Source organism: Papaver somniferum, chromosome 9 (genome assembly GCF_003573695.1).
Source record: "Papaver somniferum cultivar HN1 chromosome 9, ASM357369v1, whole genome shotgun sequence".
Taxonomy (NCBI): Eukaryota; Viridiplantae; Streptophyta; class Magnoliopsida; order Ranunculales; family Papaveraceae; genus Papaver; species Papaver somniferum.
Genome location: NC_039366.1, coordinates 24,936,069 through 24,955,318, shown reverse-complemented (window position 1 = coordinate 24,955,318; position 19,250 = coordinate 24,936,069). Strand labels below are relative to the sequence as shown.

The window sequence follows — 19,250 nt, the reverse complement described above, 5'->3', positions numbered from 1 at the left end:
TACCAAGTTTGGTCGCGACCTTTGAACCCTCCAGTTTAAGAGTTTGCCATTCCTATTTGCTATTTTAATAGTCCATAGTCGAAGGATAATTGAAAGATTATCTATGGTTTTACCTAAATACCACTCATACTTTTCCTAAATACCACCCACAGATTAAAAACAAAAAAATTTAGACCTAATCTTAAGAGGGTAACGAAAACTCACCTTCTTCTGACACACAATGGTTACTGTCAACATCATCGCCATCCTCATAACAATATTACATATCTCTGATTTTTGTCTTCAAATTTTTTCTTTTGTTGGCGGAAAGATTGTATCCACAAATCGAATTACAAAATTTCCAAGTTATACATAATTGGGAAATCCCTTTCAATATTGAAATCAGACAAATTTTGTGAACATAATAGATTCCCGATATCGAACTTGTGATCTTGACTATGATTAACATCAAAACTAATATTAAAAATTTAAAACTTAATCGATCAAAATAATATAAAATGAAGACCTAACATCAAAAATTAAAATTAAAATAATTGAACTTACATCTTCACAGATTATTAAGATCTTCATGTCATATATAATAAACTGATGGTGATAGTGACGGTCTAGGCTAGATGGCAGCTACAGTCGTATTAGATTAGGTTTGAGAATTTGAGAAGGACGTGAGGTCTTGTTACCCACTTTAATTTAGGTAGAAAATTAGTTTATTTTTAAATCGTAGGTGGTATTTAAGAAAAGTATGGGTGGCATTTAGGTAAAATCTTATCTATTTGCCCTCTCCATTGGCATTGGATTCACCTATTTTATCGGGTTTGAATGAACCGGATAAAACCCAAATTCGAGACCGTGCCCCCGTTTAATTTACCCACTTTAACCTGCTCCGTCATGTCTACCGGGTAACCTGACCAGCCCTTACAAAAGAAATTCAAAACAAAAGACACAAATTCTCGTTGGCCAGGCTGTTGTCTTGTCACAATTTCCGTCACCAAATTATTCCTTTCTTTTCTTCACACCTCCATTACCACGATCACAAAGAAAAATCCCGGTCCAAACCGATTCAAAATCTCTCTAATCAATTTCATAATCAAACGCTAATTCAAGATGAGTGTGATTGATATACTTACTCGAGTTGATTCGATCTGTAAGAAATATGATAAGTATGATATTGATAGACAAAAGGACTCTAATGTATCTGGTGAAGATGCATTTGCTCGTCTTTACTCTGCTGTTGAATCTGATATTGAAGCTGCTTTACAGGTATTTGTTGTAGTTTTATTGATCTGTTTTCATTTCTTATTCTAGGGTTTTTTTTCTTTTTTAAATTTTTGGGGATTTCTTTTTTTTATAACAGAAAGCAGAAGATGCTGCCAACGGGAAGAGTAGAGCTGCAACTGTTGCTATAAATGCTGAGATTCGTAGAACTAAAGCAAGATTACTTGAGGAAATTCCCAAGTTGCAGAGACTAGCGGTTAAGAAGGTAAGCCCTCTTTCTAGATTCATGGTCAACATTGATGCATGTAAATTTTATTTTCTTCGACGATTTTGCAATTAGGGCATACTTTTGATAAATTTATTGGAATTTTGAATAGGTATCGTTAGTGTAATGAACAATAGGTATTAGTTACAACACGAAGACATAATGTTTGAATGTATTGGTTGTGATACGGTGTCTGTTATGAATTTTGAGTTGCGAACCAGATAGTTCTTCCAAAATCTTAACCAAATAGAGCATGCTCTAAGATTTCTTCATTTGTGTTGCAGAAAAGATAGCTTGTTTCTATTCCTTCTAAAACCCGAGGGAACCTGAATCTAGTTGGCAAACAGTTTGTTAGACACTCACACTTCGATTAAGAATTGTTAGACACTCACTTCCATAAGAAGTGCTTAATTTTTGGCAAAGTATTTAGTCCCCATACAGCCTTCATTTCTCTGTTTCTTCAACTGGCAACTCCTGCTTATTGGTCTTGAGTTCATACAGTTTCTTATAAGCAGATTTTACCGTAAAGAAACCATTCTTTGTAAGAGTCCAACACAATCTATTTTATCCCTGCATTTGTCATTTCATCTTGAGAACTAATCTGGATGTTTCTTCATTGAATAAAGTTGGAACCAATTGGGAATTCCAGTTGTTTGCACCTGGCATAATCAGTTCACAAACTCGCTTATACTCTTCTGCATTGGTAGCCACAGAAGATAGGGTCAACTGGGTTTTTTTACTGTCTGAATTGTATGAGCATAGGACAGAAGCAAACCGTTGTTAATCTGGGTCTGAAAATGGGGATAAATTCTTGATGGGGGCAAAATTCGAAGGGGGCATGGGGAGACCAATAATAGGCTGACATTTGTTCTCCAAATTTTTTGACAGTTTCTGACTAATTTAAGTTACAATCTTATACTTCCAAATCACCCTTTTCCAAATCCTGGTAATCTTATTAACTGCTTCTTTTTGTTCTCCTAAATTAATGGTAGTTTTGAAACATGTTGTGGAATATTTTAAAAATTCCCTATAAAAGGGAAAGAATATTAGAGCAGGGTTGTCCCGTAGTTATGAGCCGTTTGATTTTATTTTGGATTATATTTATGTTAACTTTCGTAGTTTATGACGACCAGCCAAATTGTAGCATCGGATAGATCAGCATTTCAGGAAAAAAGAAAGAAATAGTTCCGTAATCAGAGTGTGGTATAGATAATGAATAATATGGGACGAGTAGAAAGCTCATAATGGATAATAAAAAGGTTACTACTAACTGAAACTCCAAAGATTATGTCACTAATCGTGAGTGTTGGATATTGGCAAGATTTTAGAAAACATCAGTGTGATTTCTTAAATCAGTTTTGACTGATTTTTAGAATTGTGTTTAGACTTCTATCTAAGTAAGAGTTTCCTATCTTAGCTAGTTTAGATTTCCTAAATTAGAGTAAAGCTTGGTTTCCTAATCGAAGTATTATAAGCCTATTAATAAAGGCATAACCTTTAGGTTATAGGTATCTACATCATCTACACTAGTCTTTTCTAAACCCTTAGGTTGTAGACATCTCCTCACAGAGAAGAGAAGTAATCTCTCCACTAGAAAGATGTAGATCCTCTCATGGCTTTGGGGTAGGGAGAGTTGGGAGAAATTTGAAGGGGAGTTGAGAATGTGAAGAACAAGAATGGGTGTTGGGTGTCATGTGCATTGTGTATTCTCTGATATATGAATGAAGTGAATTTCTGCTGCCAGTGGACGTAGGCCATTGCCGAACGACATAAATCTTTGTGTCTTATGTGTTCTATGTTCATTAGCTTCCGTTGAATGTTTAGTTTTCGTTTCTGATGCCTGATCCTGTGAAGCCTTGAGGAACAATATGAACCTCTCGGCACAACAAACTGGTATCAGAGCTTAGGTCTAGGTTCTTGAAATCTAGGGTTTGCTCGTTTGAATTGGGTCAGAAACGGTATGTGAAGATATCAAAGAAGATGTCAAATTTGAAGAAAAACACAAAGACAAGGTGACGTTTTTTGACTGAAATTTGTGGTAGAAGAATCGTGATAGTTCTGAAAACTTGTGGTGAAGATTGGTGACAGTTTTAGAACTATGGTGCAAAGTGGTAACAGTTTCGTCAAAAAACGTGGGAGGATTTATGGAAGAAGACATACTTGGAGATTGAAGTAAAAGCCTAGAAGAAGATGCATCAATAGGCATGTTGTAGAATCAAGTTATGTCGATTTGAAATCAGAGTTACTTTGGAATTCAAAAAATCATTGTATAGCCTCATGTGAAGAATCTTGGAGACAAGGTCGTCTGAATTGCATCAAGGTAAAGAGGTGGATTTTTTTCTGATTTGACAAGCACCGTTTGAAGTATCAATTACTCATAAACGAATGTATTTGAAGTGTTTCACATTTGTTGATTGTTGATTGATACACTTTTGAAGTTGAAGCTCTACATGAAAGAAGGAGTTGACGTTGGTATACTTCTTGAGGCTTAAACCCTATGTATTTTGCATAGCTTCGAGTGAGTATTTTCTTAACCTTATTAACTAGTTTGATAAAGGTGTTTGGTTGTTTTTAGTTCTTTACCTCGTTTGTTTGAGACTTTTGTGGACTATTTGGGAATACCTTGTTGGTTTTCCGCTTGAATGTGCTTGCTTTGCAAGCCAAGTTGCAAGGAAACAAGAGAATCATGTTTGAAGTACAAGTTGAATGGTTTGTACGTTGGAAGAGGTTAAGATGCAAAAATTGAATTCGTAAAAGATCCTTAGAATTGTTCGAAGTACCAAGGGGAACAATTGTGAATGTTATCGGTTGTCACTAGTTTGATCATGTTGTCCTTGACGTAGTCAAAGAAATTGAAGAAATTAAAACTCAAGTTTGCCTCAGTTGCATGGTGTAGCGAGGATTGCAGAAACCTATTAGTTGGTTTCATGTGAGAATTATTGATCGTTTGAATGTATTAGTGTTGCGAGGGCATTAGTGGAAGGTTGATGAATTCTAGGTGAAGAGTTTAATTTCTTGAAGAAGTGCTTGAAGCTGGTAGCTATAAGCATATTGCATTGTTAATGATCGATTGAGGACGCGGTAATAGATTTCCTATATGGAGATATTGTGTGTGGTGTAGCTGTAGTTTCTTGTTCTGTTTTGAAGAGAAGCGATTGAAGCTGAAGTCGACACAATTTTTGGCATATACACCTTGGGTATATGATTGAAGAAGGGTTTATTTGAATGTGTTGAGTGAGTAACTTACCTGAAGAGTAAACGTACGAGGATTGAATTTCTGCAAGCTTTTGTTGTTTACACACATTGTAGGAGCAGAGTTTCTCGTACCGTTGAACACCGCAAATATGAGAATTAAGGTGTTTACCTTTTGAAGTCATCAAGTCGAAGAAGTGCAAGACCGTGGTGAAAAAACAGATCGGCTGTATGGATATGTTCCGTTTTTGAGGTGAAAACTTGGTTGCAAGGAACAAGGTACCATTGTAGTACTTCACAATTGTAAGGTACAATACTACATGTGAAGTATATAGTTAAGCGAAGAAATCGCAAGTTATTTGAAGAATGCAGCATGTGAATTGATGTGAATTGCCTTTTGTGGTGCATTGGAAAACAAGGAAAGAAGTTTCAAGTTCAGACGTGAACGTTGAAAAAGGAAAATCTAGTAATATGTGGAAATTTCGAGTGTTTGAATGCTTTTATCATAGGTATTCTCTAGAGAATGGTTTTCTGACTTTTAAGAGTTGGAGTTTGAAGTTGTAGATGTTAAGCATTCAGTTGAAGTACTTAGCTGTAGCTCGAGAAGCTTGAAGTTGTTCGGTGTGTACCGAAGTTTGAAGAAGAATCTGAAATTATTAGATCCATTTGACTCCGTGGGGTTTAAAGTTGTTTAAACTTGGAGTGTTGAAAAAGTTTTTCCAATACAGTTGCAGTGATAAAAGGATTGAAGAATGAAAATCCGTATTGCTGAATATGGAAGTAAAAGTGTTAGATAGTGCGCAATCTAATACGGTTGAAGATTACTTCATGCAGTTAAGGCATGAAGTTGAAGAAAGCAGAATCATGCAGTTTAGGATTTTGCTAACATTGTGTGAAGGTGGAGAAAGAATTAAGCTTAGAGGAGACATTTCCAGTTTTTGAAGATATGAAAATATCATAAATATCACCACATATGGAAAACTGGAACGTGTTCACACAGATGTTTGGGAACTTGCAAAGACTGCATCTTTGTAAGGTACGAATTATTTCATCTTTTGAAGAAAACTTCGTCAGTATGGGGGTACACCATACATTTGCATGTGATGAAATATTGAACTCCGCATTGAAAGACGAAGTGTTGGAATTTGAAGAAGTAGGATGGGGAAAGAGCTCGAATTTGACAAGTGAAGTGGTGAGTTGAAGTCAAAGACTATATCCTACAAGTTGAAGCAAATGTGCAAAGAATTGAATCTTGCAAGTTTGAAGAATATGTGCATGTGAAAATCTATGAAGTTGAAGACGCGTCAAGAACTCATAGATAATTGGATTTGCTGAGAAATTAGCTAAGTAGCAAAAGAAGTGGTGGAATTCGAGTAAGGCCTTCCCGGACTTAATCGTGTCTTTTGAGTTTGTTACACCGTTTTGGTGTATTGGTGTCTTTAGACACAGTTGCATCCCTGATATGGGATTGAATTTGTGAAGCACATGTTGAAGCACATTGTATCCTTAAAAGGGATTTGAAACACCATACGGTGTGTTGGTGTCAGTTGACACATTTGAACCTTACACAAGGATTTTGGAAGTTGTACCATTGCAACATCTTAGGATGATTGAAGTATGAAAACATCATTGGATGATTGGAGAAATGAAGTCCTTTTATGGAAGTGAAACATCTTCGGATGGTTGGCACCTACGGGTGAGTGAAGTATTGAAGTCCTTTTATGGAAGTGAAACATCTTCGGATGGTTGATACCTACGGGTGAGTGAAGTATTGAAGTCCTTTAGTGGAATTGAAGCATCTACGGATGATTGACACCTTCGGGTGATTGAAGGCAGTAGAGTATGAAGGCGTGGAAGGTAAATGTCGAGATTTCATGCCAAGGTGGAGAAATCAGAGAATAGTGAAGTTGAAGTTGTCCTAGAAATCTTGCCAAGGTGGAGAATTGTTGGATATTGGCAAGATTTTAGGAAACATCAGTGTGATTTCTTAAATCAGTTTTGACTGATTTTTAGAATTGTGGTTAGACTTCTATTTAAGTAAGTGTTTCCTATCTTAGCTAGTTTCTAGTTTAGATTTCCTAAATTAGAGTAAAACTTGGTTTCCTAATCGAAGTATTGTAAGCCTATAAATAAAGGCATAACCTTTAGGTTATAGGTATCTACATCATCTACACTAGTCTTGTCTAAACCCTTAGGTTGTAGACATCTCCTCACAGAGAAGAGAAGTAATCTCTCCATTAGAAAGATGTAGATCCTCTCATGGCTTTGAGGCAGGGAGAGTTGGGAGAAATTTGAAGGGGAGTTGAGAATGTGAAGAATAAGAATGGGTGTTGGGTATCATGTGCATTGTGTATTCTCTGATGTATGAATGAAGTGAATTTCTGCTCCCCGTGGACGTAGGCCATTGCCGAACCACGTAAATCTTTGTGTCTTGTGTGTTCTATGTGCATTAGCTTCCGTTGAATGTTTAGTTTTCGTTTCTGATGCCTGATCCCTTAAGGAACAATATGAACCTCTCGGCACAACAATGAGTCGTAAAGCAGCAAAATCAAACGGTTTGGTTTGTTAGAGCTTTTAGATTAATAACTTACCTTTAGAACTCGAAGAACCCTAAACAAAACAGGAAAAGTGTTAGTTATGTGATATCGTTTTTTTCCCCTTCCCTTTTACGTTCAGTTTCTGTTGACTTTAATTTAGGTTAGTTATTATTTTTACATATCTAACAAGATTATTTTGATTCGGAAAGGGGTAATTTGGGAGTATAAGATCGTAACTTAAATTAATTAGAAACTGTCAAATTTGGTCCCCATGCCCCCTTCGAATTTTAGCCCCATCAAAAATTTATTATGAAAATGGTAGTTCTTGCATGTAGTCTGTTTATGCGTAAGTTTGTTTTTGTGGCTAAGGCGTTGTGAACAAATTTTTTTTCCCGAAAACAATGAAGATATGGAACACTTGCATCTGTCTGAGATAAATAGCTTATGAAACCAAGCCATGGTATATTTTTAGGAAATTTTTTGATAATGTCATTTAAAGGTGAAGGCATGTTTGTCTTATCAAGAACTCGGTTAATGCAATTTTGCATGTTTCCAAAAGCATTGTTTTCTGAACTCTGCCAAGTAGTAGTGGAGAAGGGGAATTAACGTTTTGTCTATATACTATACATACACTGCGCCTCTTTACAATTTCGACTGAATCAAAAATCAAAACAAGAAAAAGCCAGATTACTTGGGGAAATCCCTAGGTTGCAGATGTTAGCGCTTAAGAAGGCTAGCCCTCTTATTTTGTCTTTCTAATTTCAACATTAATACTTGCCAATGTTAATTTTTTTTGGGATTTAGCAATTAGGGGATAATATCAATGATTATATTTGAATTTCAAATTTCTGTGAATTTGGGGTTTTTGTCAGTGGAATAAGATGTAATGCTTGAATTTGGGGGTTGTAAGAGGCAGTATGTGGTATTGATTTCGAGTACTGCGATGACTTTGAACCTACATAGCTTAGGGCCATTTTGAATATGCAGCCAACCTGGTTAAGAAAATGAAATGATTAAGGAAAACCTTTTTGAATTGTTGTCTGAAACCCAATATGGGGATGGAGTTTTGGTTTTGCATTGTGTGTTTGGAAAGTGTAGAATTATGTACTTAGCTTGTATGTAGTATACGTAAGATGATAAGGTCAAATGGGTTTTCTTGCCTGTCTGAATTGTATGAGCATGTGGCAGAAGCAGATCTTTGTGAATCTGGGACTCAAAATGGTTGTTCTTGCATTTGGCCTGTTTATGTTTTAGTTTGTTTTTGTGGCTAAGGTATTGTTGGGCAAATATTGTTTTCTGCACCACAGTGAAAATTTGGCACACTTTCATCCGTTTGATTTGAACACGAAACTAGTATAAATGACATTAGAAAACTTGTAGTGTTGTTTTGTCATATTATGGATTAAAATTGTGAACTATGTTATTGTATGACCTCGTTAGGCTAATAATATTAAGTCTGGATAATCACAGGTCAAAGGGCTATCAGGAGAAGAACTTGCTACTCGTAATGACTTGGTCCTGGGAATGCAAGAGAGAATTCAAGCCATACCAGATGGGTCTACGACCGGTGCAAAACAAGGTGGAGGCGGAGGTTGGGCAGCTTCAGGATCTCGGCAGGATATTAAATTTGACTCTACAGCAGGTGATCAGATTTCACTGTGACATCTCGACATTCTTATATTTAGAGTTCTATGCTTTCTATTTCTTATATTTATTAAGTAGTATGTGGTGGTAAGTTTCTTACGTTATTTATGCAGATGGAAGATTTGATGATGATTTCTACAAGCAGACAGAAGAGTCAAATCAGTTTAGGGGAGAGTATGAAATGCGGAAAATCAGGCAGGCAAGTGCTATTTAATTATCTATTTTCCTTTTATTATTTTGTGCTCGACTCTATGAACCTGAATTGGCATTCTTTTTTTTTTCCTTTGTAAATTTGTGCATTATTGTATAATGTTGATATTTTGTGCAGGATCAAGGTTTAGATGTTATTGCAGAAGGGTTGGATACCCTTAAAAATATGGCTTCTGACATGAATGAGGTTAGTGGTATTGTATTACATGGTATCTTTCAGACACATGTGAGGAAAGAACACAATGACTGATTGAAGATATGTGCAGGAAATTGACCGGCAAGTGCCTTTGGTTGATGAAATTGATACGAAGGTGCGCAGTTTGTTTTTGGAAAATTTTCTATTCTTCCTAGTTATGCTATTACAAGAAGAGCACATAACTTTGCAATGTATTATCTGATGTGTATTTTACAGGTGGATAGGGCTAGCTCTGACCTTAAGAATACCAACGTCAGACTGAAGCATACTGTCAACCAGGTAATTGAGTAATTTTTAGACTGTTGAAATCTGTTTATATTGTCAACCATTCTAATAAATGCTGTACTATCTGATTTTTGCTGCAGCTGAGGTCTAGTAGGAATTTCTGCATTGATATTATTCTGCTGTGTATAATCCTCGGGATAGCTGCCTATCTATACAAGTAAGTTTCTTCTTTTCCAAGGATAGAGAAGTCAACACTACCTGATTTATTAGTTATCTATCTACTCTACTATATGCTGGTTGAAATATGTCCTGAGGAATCTTTCTTGTTTGCAGTGTATTGAAGAAATGAAAGGGAGCCTTATTTGGTTTGGAGTTGTTACTATGCTTAGTTTGGCTTGTTATTGATCTTATTTTGTTTGTTGTCTAAAGCCAGTTTTCTTAGTTTCAAACATGTTTTTTTGTTGTTGAGATATGTTTTTTTTTTCTTTCCTGTTTGTGAATGTCTGTATATTTGTGCTTTTATGTCTTGGACATGTCTCTATGTAACAACACACTACCCCTTCACTACGCTGATGACTCGATTATCTTTATTAGCCCATGTTGGTCGTTTGAATTCTTGAATGTGATACCAATTTAAATACTCAGACTCGGAGACAGTCCCCAGGTTCCCAAATCAACTAAGCAAAACTATTTTGTTTGGATAGGCAAATGTACCAGGTTAACCGAGTGCAAATTTGCGCGCCCACTGCAAAACCAGGGTGTACATTAGCTACCTCCCAAACGAAAAGAAAAAAAAATCTACTCGAGAAACTATTTGCAGTTTTGCACGTATCCTTTTCCCCTGAAAATTTCTAGTACAGACACTTCCAAAGGATCACATTTGTATGGCATAAGATTAACACGACCAGGAATAAACCAATGTTCCGGGTACGGTGCCTTGTGGTTTTTTTTAGCTAAGGCATAAAATTAGAGCCAAAAACATAGTAATTACGAGTAATTACCAGGGGATCCGAGGGTCCCAGACTTTTTAGAGAGCTAAAGGGCAGACAAAACCTCTAAAAATCTAAAAATGAATAGAAATGGACAAAACATGCCTTTACAAGAAACTGTAAAAATCTATGACACCCGTTAAACTTCAAGCATTAATACCACACGAACTCTAAGCACCCAACAGATTACTTATGTCCGTAGCAATCATCATTTTAGCAACATAACTTCATTTAAAACTGCATTTTTGTGACCGCAAAGGACCACACACTTTACGGTGCCTTGTGGTTATTGAAGCTAATATGGTAGCCTCAGGGCATGCCCTACTTCACATTGTGCTCAAGTTAGCAAGTAGGTTATTAAGTTAGCTTCATAATTAGACGGGATAAATTCAAATCTTAATTATTTTTTTTCAAAATAAATAAATAAATATGAAATTCAAAACTTATAGTTTATATATATCTGAATATTTCCAAAAATAAATCAGACGTGTCAAAATTAAAACAACTATCTTCGCATCTGATCCAGAATTCGGGCCTTACATCAGAAAGAAGACAAATCCCCTGACAAACAGTAGAACAGTAATTCGTTTTTCTAATAAGGGATGACCTCATAAAATTAAGAAGAGTTGCAAGTTGGATTCAGATTTTTTCAACGTTCTCCAGAAGAAACTACCAAGACTCGTACCTTGTTAAATCCGCCTTCAAAGGTCTGAAGTCCAAAGTACCTAATACAGTATAACGTTGTCATCACTAACTTAGTACCTAAGTTTTTTTTATCTGAAGATGAAGAAGAACATGCTAAACTGTGCCGCCCCTTGGGGTTAATAAGGAAACAAAAGGAATATGACAAAACACAAAACCCCCCAAAACTCATTGACAACCGGGATTTGGTTTTGTTTGCCTGCTCATTTGAATAACAATATGTTCACACATGTTTCTTCTTGGATTCTTTTACGTTGTTCTTTCTTATCTCTAAATCATACAATACATTGTCATACACATCCCCAGAACTTGCTTATGTTTTGGATTTTGGATTCTTTCCTTCTTTCTCTAACTACATACCCGTTTTGGATGTTCAAAGGGCAGTCCAGTCGACCTCGTTTTTGATTAATATGTTACAAAGATAAACTGTTTTCTTTTAGATTTTACAAAGAATCCATTTCCAAGTGCCAACAGTTGCAAGAAAACAGGTAATTAAATCCCATTTGATGGTAAAAAGGAAATGAACAGACTCTTTCGAAGAGTACAACACAGTCTATATTTATCATACATTTACTCAAAACAATTATTTCTCCAGAAAATCTTCATATATGAACTCATACATTTTGTCTAGTTCTTATCAGATGCCCTTCTCCCAACAGACAAGATTATTTTCTTTCTTGAATGAGCTAGATGGGTGTTTTTTGGCCATCATTCTTTTGACTAATGTAGATTTGTATAGTAATCTGAAAAGCACGTATCAAAAGTGAATTGGGCAGATTAATAATGCGTGGATCCTACATGCATGTTACTTTGCTACTGGTCTCCTTGTCCACCGCAGCCATGTCGCTTTTTTTCCCCTCCTTCCTTACGTCCGATCACACTAGCTAGAACATGAATAGTTATTCAGAGACTGTTAATTCGTTTGTTTTCTCTTGGAACGTTTGATGGGAACGGTTAAGTCGACATAGTTAATCACACTTGAAAGAGACCAAAATTCAAATGTCCGTAGTCAAGAAAGAACTAATTTTTTCCCTTTCAAACAAGACCACTACTACAAAATGCACATTAGAGTCGTGCTCATTTCATTTCCATAAATTCATGGCTGCTAATAGGATACTGATTTACTTAGGCGACTTGTCTTATATACAAATTTGGTATATTCCAAAGTAAATTGATACCCGTATTAGCAATGCTTGCACAAATCATTATCTCGGAATAACGTGTGCTTTAGCCGTCGGAGTTTCATAGTCGTGATTTACGTCCGCGGTTAAAGCGCTGCCATGACACTTAATTGAACTCACCTTTTTACACCTTCATCCCAAACAACTCTCTTTTAGTTTCTATTTTTACTCAATTTCACATTGGTAAGAAACAAGATAATATCAAAATAACAAACAACAAAAAGAAGCCTAGGGCAACTTTTTCCTCCCAATACCAAACTAACACCATGTTTGTTTATTCTTGACTCATCTGAGTCGTCTGAATCTGAGTGAAATCACCTGACTCATCTGGATTTGACTCGATATGTTTGTTTTGAGCCAGGTCTTACTCAACTGACTCAAAAATATGCGAGTCAGTGGTTTGGTCCCATGAGTCAGGAATATTTTGTTACCTGACTCAAACGAGTCTGATTCCGAAGTTAGATCTGAGTCAGAGGTCGAGTCAGATCTGACTCAAAGTAGAAAACAAACAGTCTGACTGCTGACTCGATGCGAGTTAGAGGTTGACTCAGATCCAGACGCCGAGTCAGCTGCAAACAAACAAGGTGTAAGCCTATGAGTCAATAATAGTTTGTCAAGTGTACCTAAAATTACGCTTGGCATTTGCCATTTGCCTATACGTGTTTCCATTGTGCTTGGAAATACAACCACATTTATGTTTTCCTGGCACCAAGTCAAGTGAGGTCGCTCTTAGTCTTCCTAAAACGTTTTTCTAGGTATCTAGCTGCGACTATTCTTCCAGAGAATATTCTAGAAAAGTTTGGAATATTTTTGAAGGATATTTTCTACCCAAGGGAACAATCACCATATCCAAGGGTTATTTTCACTATGGATTTCCAAATATCCAAAAGGAATCACATTGTGGTCAGTAGATTCAGCTAATAAATAGGCCAATGCTGGAATTGGTCCTGTTTTTATCATGCTAGGCTCGATGGAAACACGTGAACCCTTTGTAATAATTAGTTACGGCTAAAACGTCAAGCTCGCACTCAAAATCTATCTATCAGTGGTACAGATTTGACTAGTTATAAACACTCGTGATCCAATCCGTATACGTAGTAGCAGTAGAATAATTATTGAATGATGATAAAATGGCATTATTGCTCCCTCCATGCTATGTCCTATTCATATTTCCTCCTCTCTCATCTCTTTCAGCTCTCTGAAAAAAGCTTCAAAATTTAGGGCCACGTGCGTGTTTGATCAACGATTACGGCTGGATGTAAAGTGAGGGACGTCCTATTTTAACTCAAGGTCAAGTTTGTTAGAGTCGGACTAGTTGTGAAGACTGAAGATGGTAGAAATGATTAAACCCTGTGAAAATGGGTGGTCGAACATCTGCTTGCCAGTTGCTCTTTATGGAAGTATGGATGAATAGACTATTGCCGTAGGGAGGAAATAAAATTTATAACCATTTTACACCAACTTCACGATTTATATAAGGGCTTACCAAATCTCTAAGGGGATGCCAAATCCAGAGATCTGGCAATCAAGAATTTTTTTTTTTATATAAAATTGTACCATGAAAGATTTGGTATTCCCTTTACAAATCATACACTTTCTAACCACACTTTCGTCTATCGAATTCGAAAACCATAAAATACCACTTTTTAGATTATTTACCAAAAATTATTCTTCTCATAGGAATACTCCAATAAAGGTCTATCGTTTACCTAGTGATTGATTGAGTTGGGAGTTTTTCCAGACGAAACTAATTGTATATTCTATTTTTTTCTCCCTTTTTTTATCAGTAATTAATTTGGTACTAACGAGTTTCGAGTTCAGGTTACTGGTATCATTATCCAATAATTTTGTCAGTGTACTACGATGACATCAGAAAAAGAAATTAAAGATATATTGCTCCGAGAGCAATTTTTTTCCCGGTTTTCTGAATCAAGTAGATACAGGGAATTATTCTTTTGAATAAAATTTTATCATTTTTTGACTCAAAGAAACAACCAGGTTTTGAGTTTAGTTGAACTTAACCTGGTCGTTAGCTGCTGAGATTATTAGTCCCACATTGTCTGGGTAATCTAAGATCCTACGGTTTATAACTCTATGGGCCACTCCACTTATTACCAATTGGTTTTGAGTTGGATGCTCCTATTCTAACATGGTATCAGAGCAGGCTATTTGTGTCGAGTCATTTGACCGCGCCTTTACTCCGCGTCACCCGATTTAATTGTCCACGTGTTAGACCCAACGAGGCTACACGTGAGGGAGCGTGTTGAGATTATTAGTCCCACATTGTATGAGTTATCTAAGATCCTGTGGTTTATAATCCTTCGGCCTCTCCACTCATAGCCAATTGGTTTTGAGTTGGATGCCCGTATTCTAACATGGTATCAGAGCAGGTTATTTGCTTTGCGACGAGTCATTTAACCGCGCCTTTCCTCCGCGTCACCCGATTTAATTGTGTCCACGTGTTAGACCCAACGAGGCTACACGTGAGGGGACGTGTTGAGATTATTAGTCCCACATTGCGTGGTTTATTTAAGATCCTACAGTTTATTATCCTATGGGCCTCTCCACTCATCGCCAATTGGTTTTGAGTTGGATGCCCGTATTCTAACATGGTATTAGAGCAGGCTATTTGTGTCGAGTCATTTGACCGCACCTTTACTCCGCGTCACCCGGTTTATTGTGTCCACGTGTTAAACCCAACGAAGCTACACGTGAGGGGGCGTGTTGAGATCATTAGTCCCACATTGTCTGGGTTATCTAAGATCCCGCGGTTTATAATTCTATGAGCCACTCCACTCATCGCCAATTGATTTTGAATTGGATGCCCATATTCTAACATTAGCTTTATGCTAGACTTACAGAGGAATTTTCCATGGGAATCCTGAATGGAGATCTAACAAGCAGAAAGATAACTCTTCTAATATTGGATGTGTGCGCGGGGAAATGGAAAAATAAGTCCCCATACTCCTCTCACCGGAAATTATCCGGTTAGTAAGTTTAATCTTTTCTAATCATTAATCTGTTTTTTCATGATTTATTTTTTAATTTTTGTTTGTTCCATGAGAAAGAAGGTTCTAGAAGAATTTAAATTACTTGTACTTGTACTGAAAAGGGAAATTCATCTTAAGAAGCGATTATTCTTTAAAATTTTATACTCATAATTGTCGTCTCGTTCTAGAGAAATTTCAATAGAAAAGATGGAGTTGTTATCTTCGAACGTCACCAAGTGATCATTCATTAATGTAAAGTATTTTGACGTGCTATATACCAAGTTAGACTGGAAAGTGCACATTATTATGTCATGATCGTACCAACTTGGTTTCTTGTAAAGTAAATTGGCTTTTCTCAAAATACTTGGGTCAAGTTTTATTTCAGAATCTTCTTTTTAGAAAGATCTTTGGAAATTGTTTTTCGACTTCTAACAAAACATCCCGAAGTTAAATTGAAACCAAAATTCAAAATGATTTCTAGGAATAGAAAACATTTAGTTTTATAGAGTAAATAAATATTTTTATTTGACTTCTGGATTAGATATTTGCTCAATCACTTTTTTACAATCTGTTTGGATAGCACTTTAAAAATTACTTTTTAATTCTTGAAAGTAAAAAACTCGTGAGTCTCTTATAAAGAATACAAAGTATGTTTTATCATAACTTCTAGAAACAAAAAAACTTTCTCGTTTATTTTTATTTTTAACGGAAAATGAGTCATTTGTTTAAAATTGGTCAATTGACCCAATAACGATAATTCCCGGGTGAAAAAGACACGTAAAATTTGATACTGTTTAAATGGACGAGAATGTAAAAATAGCCAGGATGTAAACAGTTTCATCCTACCCATTTTCAAATATTTTTTCTTATTTTTAATTTACATCAGTATGCATCCAGTTTCATTCTCGTTCTTTTTTAAATTTAAGCCTGAATGAATCCAGTTTCATTCTTCCTATTTTTTTGGTGTCCATTTCACCCATATTAATTTTTACTCGTCCATTTGAACCATGTTTTAAAAATATTTGGCCAAATGACCCATTTTCCGTATTTTTAACTTACTAGATTGATTTTTGATTCTGATATCAAACAGGCTATTAATGTTACCCATTCAAAAATATTTGCCTTGGAGTGAAAATGATTTTGCAGAAGAAGGATGATCCAATTTATCTAATATCATTATCAACAAGCTGGCTCGCACTATATCTTCAGGTTTAAGCAAACCACTTTCAAACTGATTAGACCAACTCGGAAAACAAAATTAATAATTATGGAACTAGAGTTTAGTAGACAAATGAATTCCCAAACCGACAGCCTTGAGCCAAAATAGAGAAAAATACAGTTTTACGGTATTTTTGGAAAAAATTAAGAACATTGGTAATTAACACTTAACTTATTTGACTAATCCTTGACTCCCCACAGAAAGAGATAGAGCAGGAACACCAAGACAAATATATACGAGCAGAAGAGAGCAGCCCATGTGCAATTTGCATTATTTTTGCTGATTCAAATCTTGGATTCAATTTAAATTAAAAATCAAAATCCCCCGAATTAAGAGAGAATATCTTTGCTCTTGGAAACGTGTATGAAATGTCTTGTGTTACAAGAAAAACACTAAGAATCCAAAGAAAAAGAAGGAGAAGATTAAATTATAAACCCAACACTTAAATAATTAGCAATTAATTAGTTAACTACCAATACACTACGTTGTCTCAAATGTGGATAATTGGAGTCAAAGTGGTCAACAGATGGTCAAATACTCTCGTTCCTAAAGTGGACAAAAGTCCGGATCTGATCCCTAAGATTGGTTTTAACGGATTAATAACCTTAAAAACAACTGTCTCTACTTATAAAAAATGTAACCTCCCGACAACCACGTTATTGTTTTTGAGTGCATATACTTATCACAAGAATTAGAGCAAAGTTTTATAGGACTCTCAAACGATGTTTAGAAGTTATTTTCCGATTTTTGAAAGAAGAAAAAATCATAAGACTAATTGAGAACAAATTTTGCAAATAACTCCTAAAAAATATTTTTGGAAAGCAAATAATTTTTACGTCTATTTGTTAGATTGATTGGTTTCTGATTCCGATATTTAATTGTCCTAATAAGGGCAATAATTGACATATTTTATCCTATTTTATCATATACTGTATACATAATATCACAAGTTACATTCCTTTGGGATGATTTTATCATTTTTTTCTTTTTATAATTACGCATTTGGGTGACCGTGGAAAACTTTGTATGTTTGACATATCTTCGAGTCGGTTAATTCACTTATTCAGGCTCTTAAAAATAAAATTTAAACAAACAGCTCCTAAATCTGCTATTCCACTATCTCAATACACTCTTGAGAGAAACAAAAAAATAGGTTGGAATACATAAACACACTGACTCGTGCTTTGCACCTACCAATTACTGATCTACTAGTATAGTCAACAAAAAGGTCGGCAATGTATCCCTAATTTGTAGTACTACTGAACCATGACTTTGAAATTTGATCAAGAAAAAGTATAAGTTCATAATACGTAGTTGGTATTAAATTAATATCATATCACGTAACCGCAAATTTATGCTAATAGTTTTTTAATGGAAAAGTCATTTGACCATGGTCGAGTTGGGTATGTCTAAAAGATCCCAAGAATAAATATAAAAAAATTGATTAGCTTTTAAGACCATCCAATAAATTAAGGTTAATGTAGTAGGTTACTCGAATGACCTAGCTCATCTAGGTGGGGTGATTAGTCATTTATTAACTTCATTAGTTTCCCATTGGTAATTGGTTAATTACCACATCTTGACTGGTTGAGCAGGAGAAGAAGCATTCACTTTTCCCTGACCGAAAGACAAGTTCATATGTTTTCTCCGTAATCTGCCTATTGCATATGCCTGGCTCCATTCTTTATTAAAATTTTAGATAAATAGTCAAAACCTGCGTACAAATATATCGTAGAACAATCAATTTTGGCCGAGATCACCAATATATTGGTATGGGGTTGATGTTGGTTAAATTTCAACATAGAAGTCACTAACAAGCTGGTTAGGATAAGATTAGGAAATTGATGTAATCCTAAGAGAATTAGAAGTCATTTAGTTCTAAGAAAATGAAAGACATGTAATAAGGTAATAGGATTAGGAAAAGGAATTCATAGTTCTATATATATATGATCACCAAAGTTGTGGTTGATCATATGAGCAAGATTAGAGCTTGTGTTTAGTTTTGAGAGATTTTCTAAACATCAATAAAGAGAGTTGTCTTTATATAAGCTAAGTTTCATCTTGCAGTTGCCATTAATTGGTATCAGAGCTTGTTTCTGAGCCATGGAAAACGAAACCACCATTGTGGGTGCAAAACAGTTCACGCCACCATCAATACAAGTTCCAATCCTCAACGCCACAAACTACACAGTATGGGCCATGAGAATGAAGGTACTGATGAAAATCTACAAAGTTTGGGAAACAATTGATCCTGGTACATTGGACCCAGACAAAAACAATGTTGCCATTGGATTACTCTTTCAAGCAATACCAGAATGTCTTGTTCTACAAGTTGGTGAACAGGAAACTTCAAAGAAAATTTGGGATGCAATAAAGGCACGTAATCTCGGAGCTGATCGAGTTAAAGAAGCCCGTCTGCAAACCTTAATGTCTGAATTTGAAAGAGTGAAGATGAAAGACACTGATACTATTGATAGCTTTGCAGGAAAGCTATCAGAGATAGCCTCAAAAGCTGCGTCACTTGGACAATCCATTGATGAAGATAAACTGGTAAAGAAGTTTCTCAATAGTTTACCAAGATCCAAGTATATTCATATCATAGCTTCTCTCGAACAAGTCTTAGATTTAAAGAAGACTAGCTATGAAGATATAATTGGAAGATTGAAAGCATATGAAGAAGAATCCTTG

The 19,250-nt window shown here is 35.6% G+C and overlaps 1 protein-coding gene across 1 annotated transcript; it reads left to right on the top strand.

Annotated features, from left to right (window-relative positions):
* Positions 1–950: 950 nt before the first annotated feature.
* On the top strand, positions 951–10,121 carry LOC113314413 (syntaxin-71-like). Its single transcript, XM_026563211.1, has 9 exons — positions 951–1,257; positions 1,352–1,477; positions 8,677–8,848; positions 8,964–9,049; positions 9,179–9,247; positions 9,327–9,371; positions 9,473–9,535; positions 9,622–9,698; positions 9,815–10,121. The coding sequence occupies exons 1-9, from the start codon at positions 1,102–1,104 to the stop codon at positions 9,828–9,830; spliced, it is 810 nt and encodes a 269-aa protein (XP_026418996.1). The 5' UTR covers positions 951–1,101; the 3' UTR covers positions 9,831–10,121.
* Positions 10,122–19,250: the final 9,129 nt, after the last annotated feature.

Coding starts and splice junctions, on each gene's coding strand:
- LOC113314413 (XM_026563211.1), top strand. CDS start 1,102: ATGAGTGTGATTGATATACTTACTCGAGTTGATTCGATCTGTAAGAAA. Junction 1,258..1,351: donor ATATTGAAGCTGCTTTACAG/GTATTTGTTGTA, acceptor TTTTTATAACAG/AAAGCAGAAGATGCTGCCAA. Junction 9,248..9,326: donor TGGCTTCTGACATGAATGAG/GTTAGTGGTATT, acceptor AGATATGTGCAG/GAAATTGACCGGCAAGTGCC.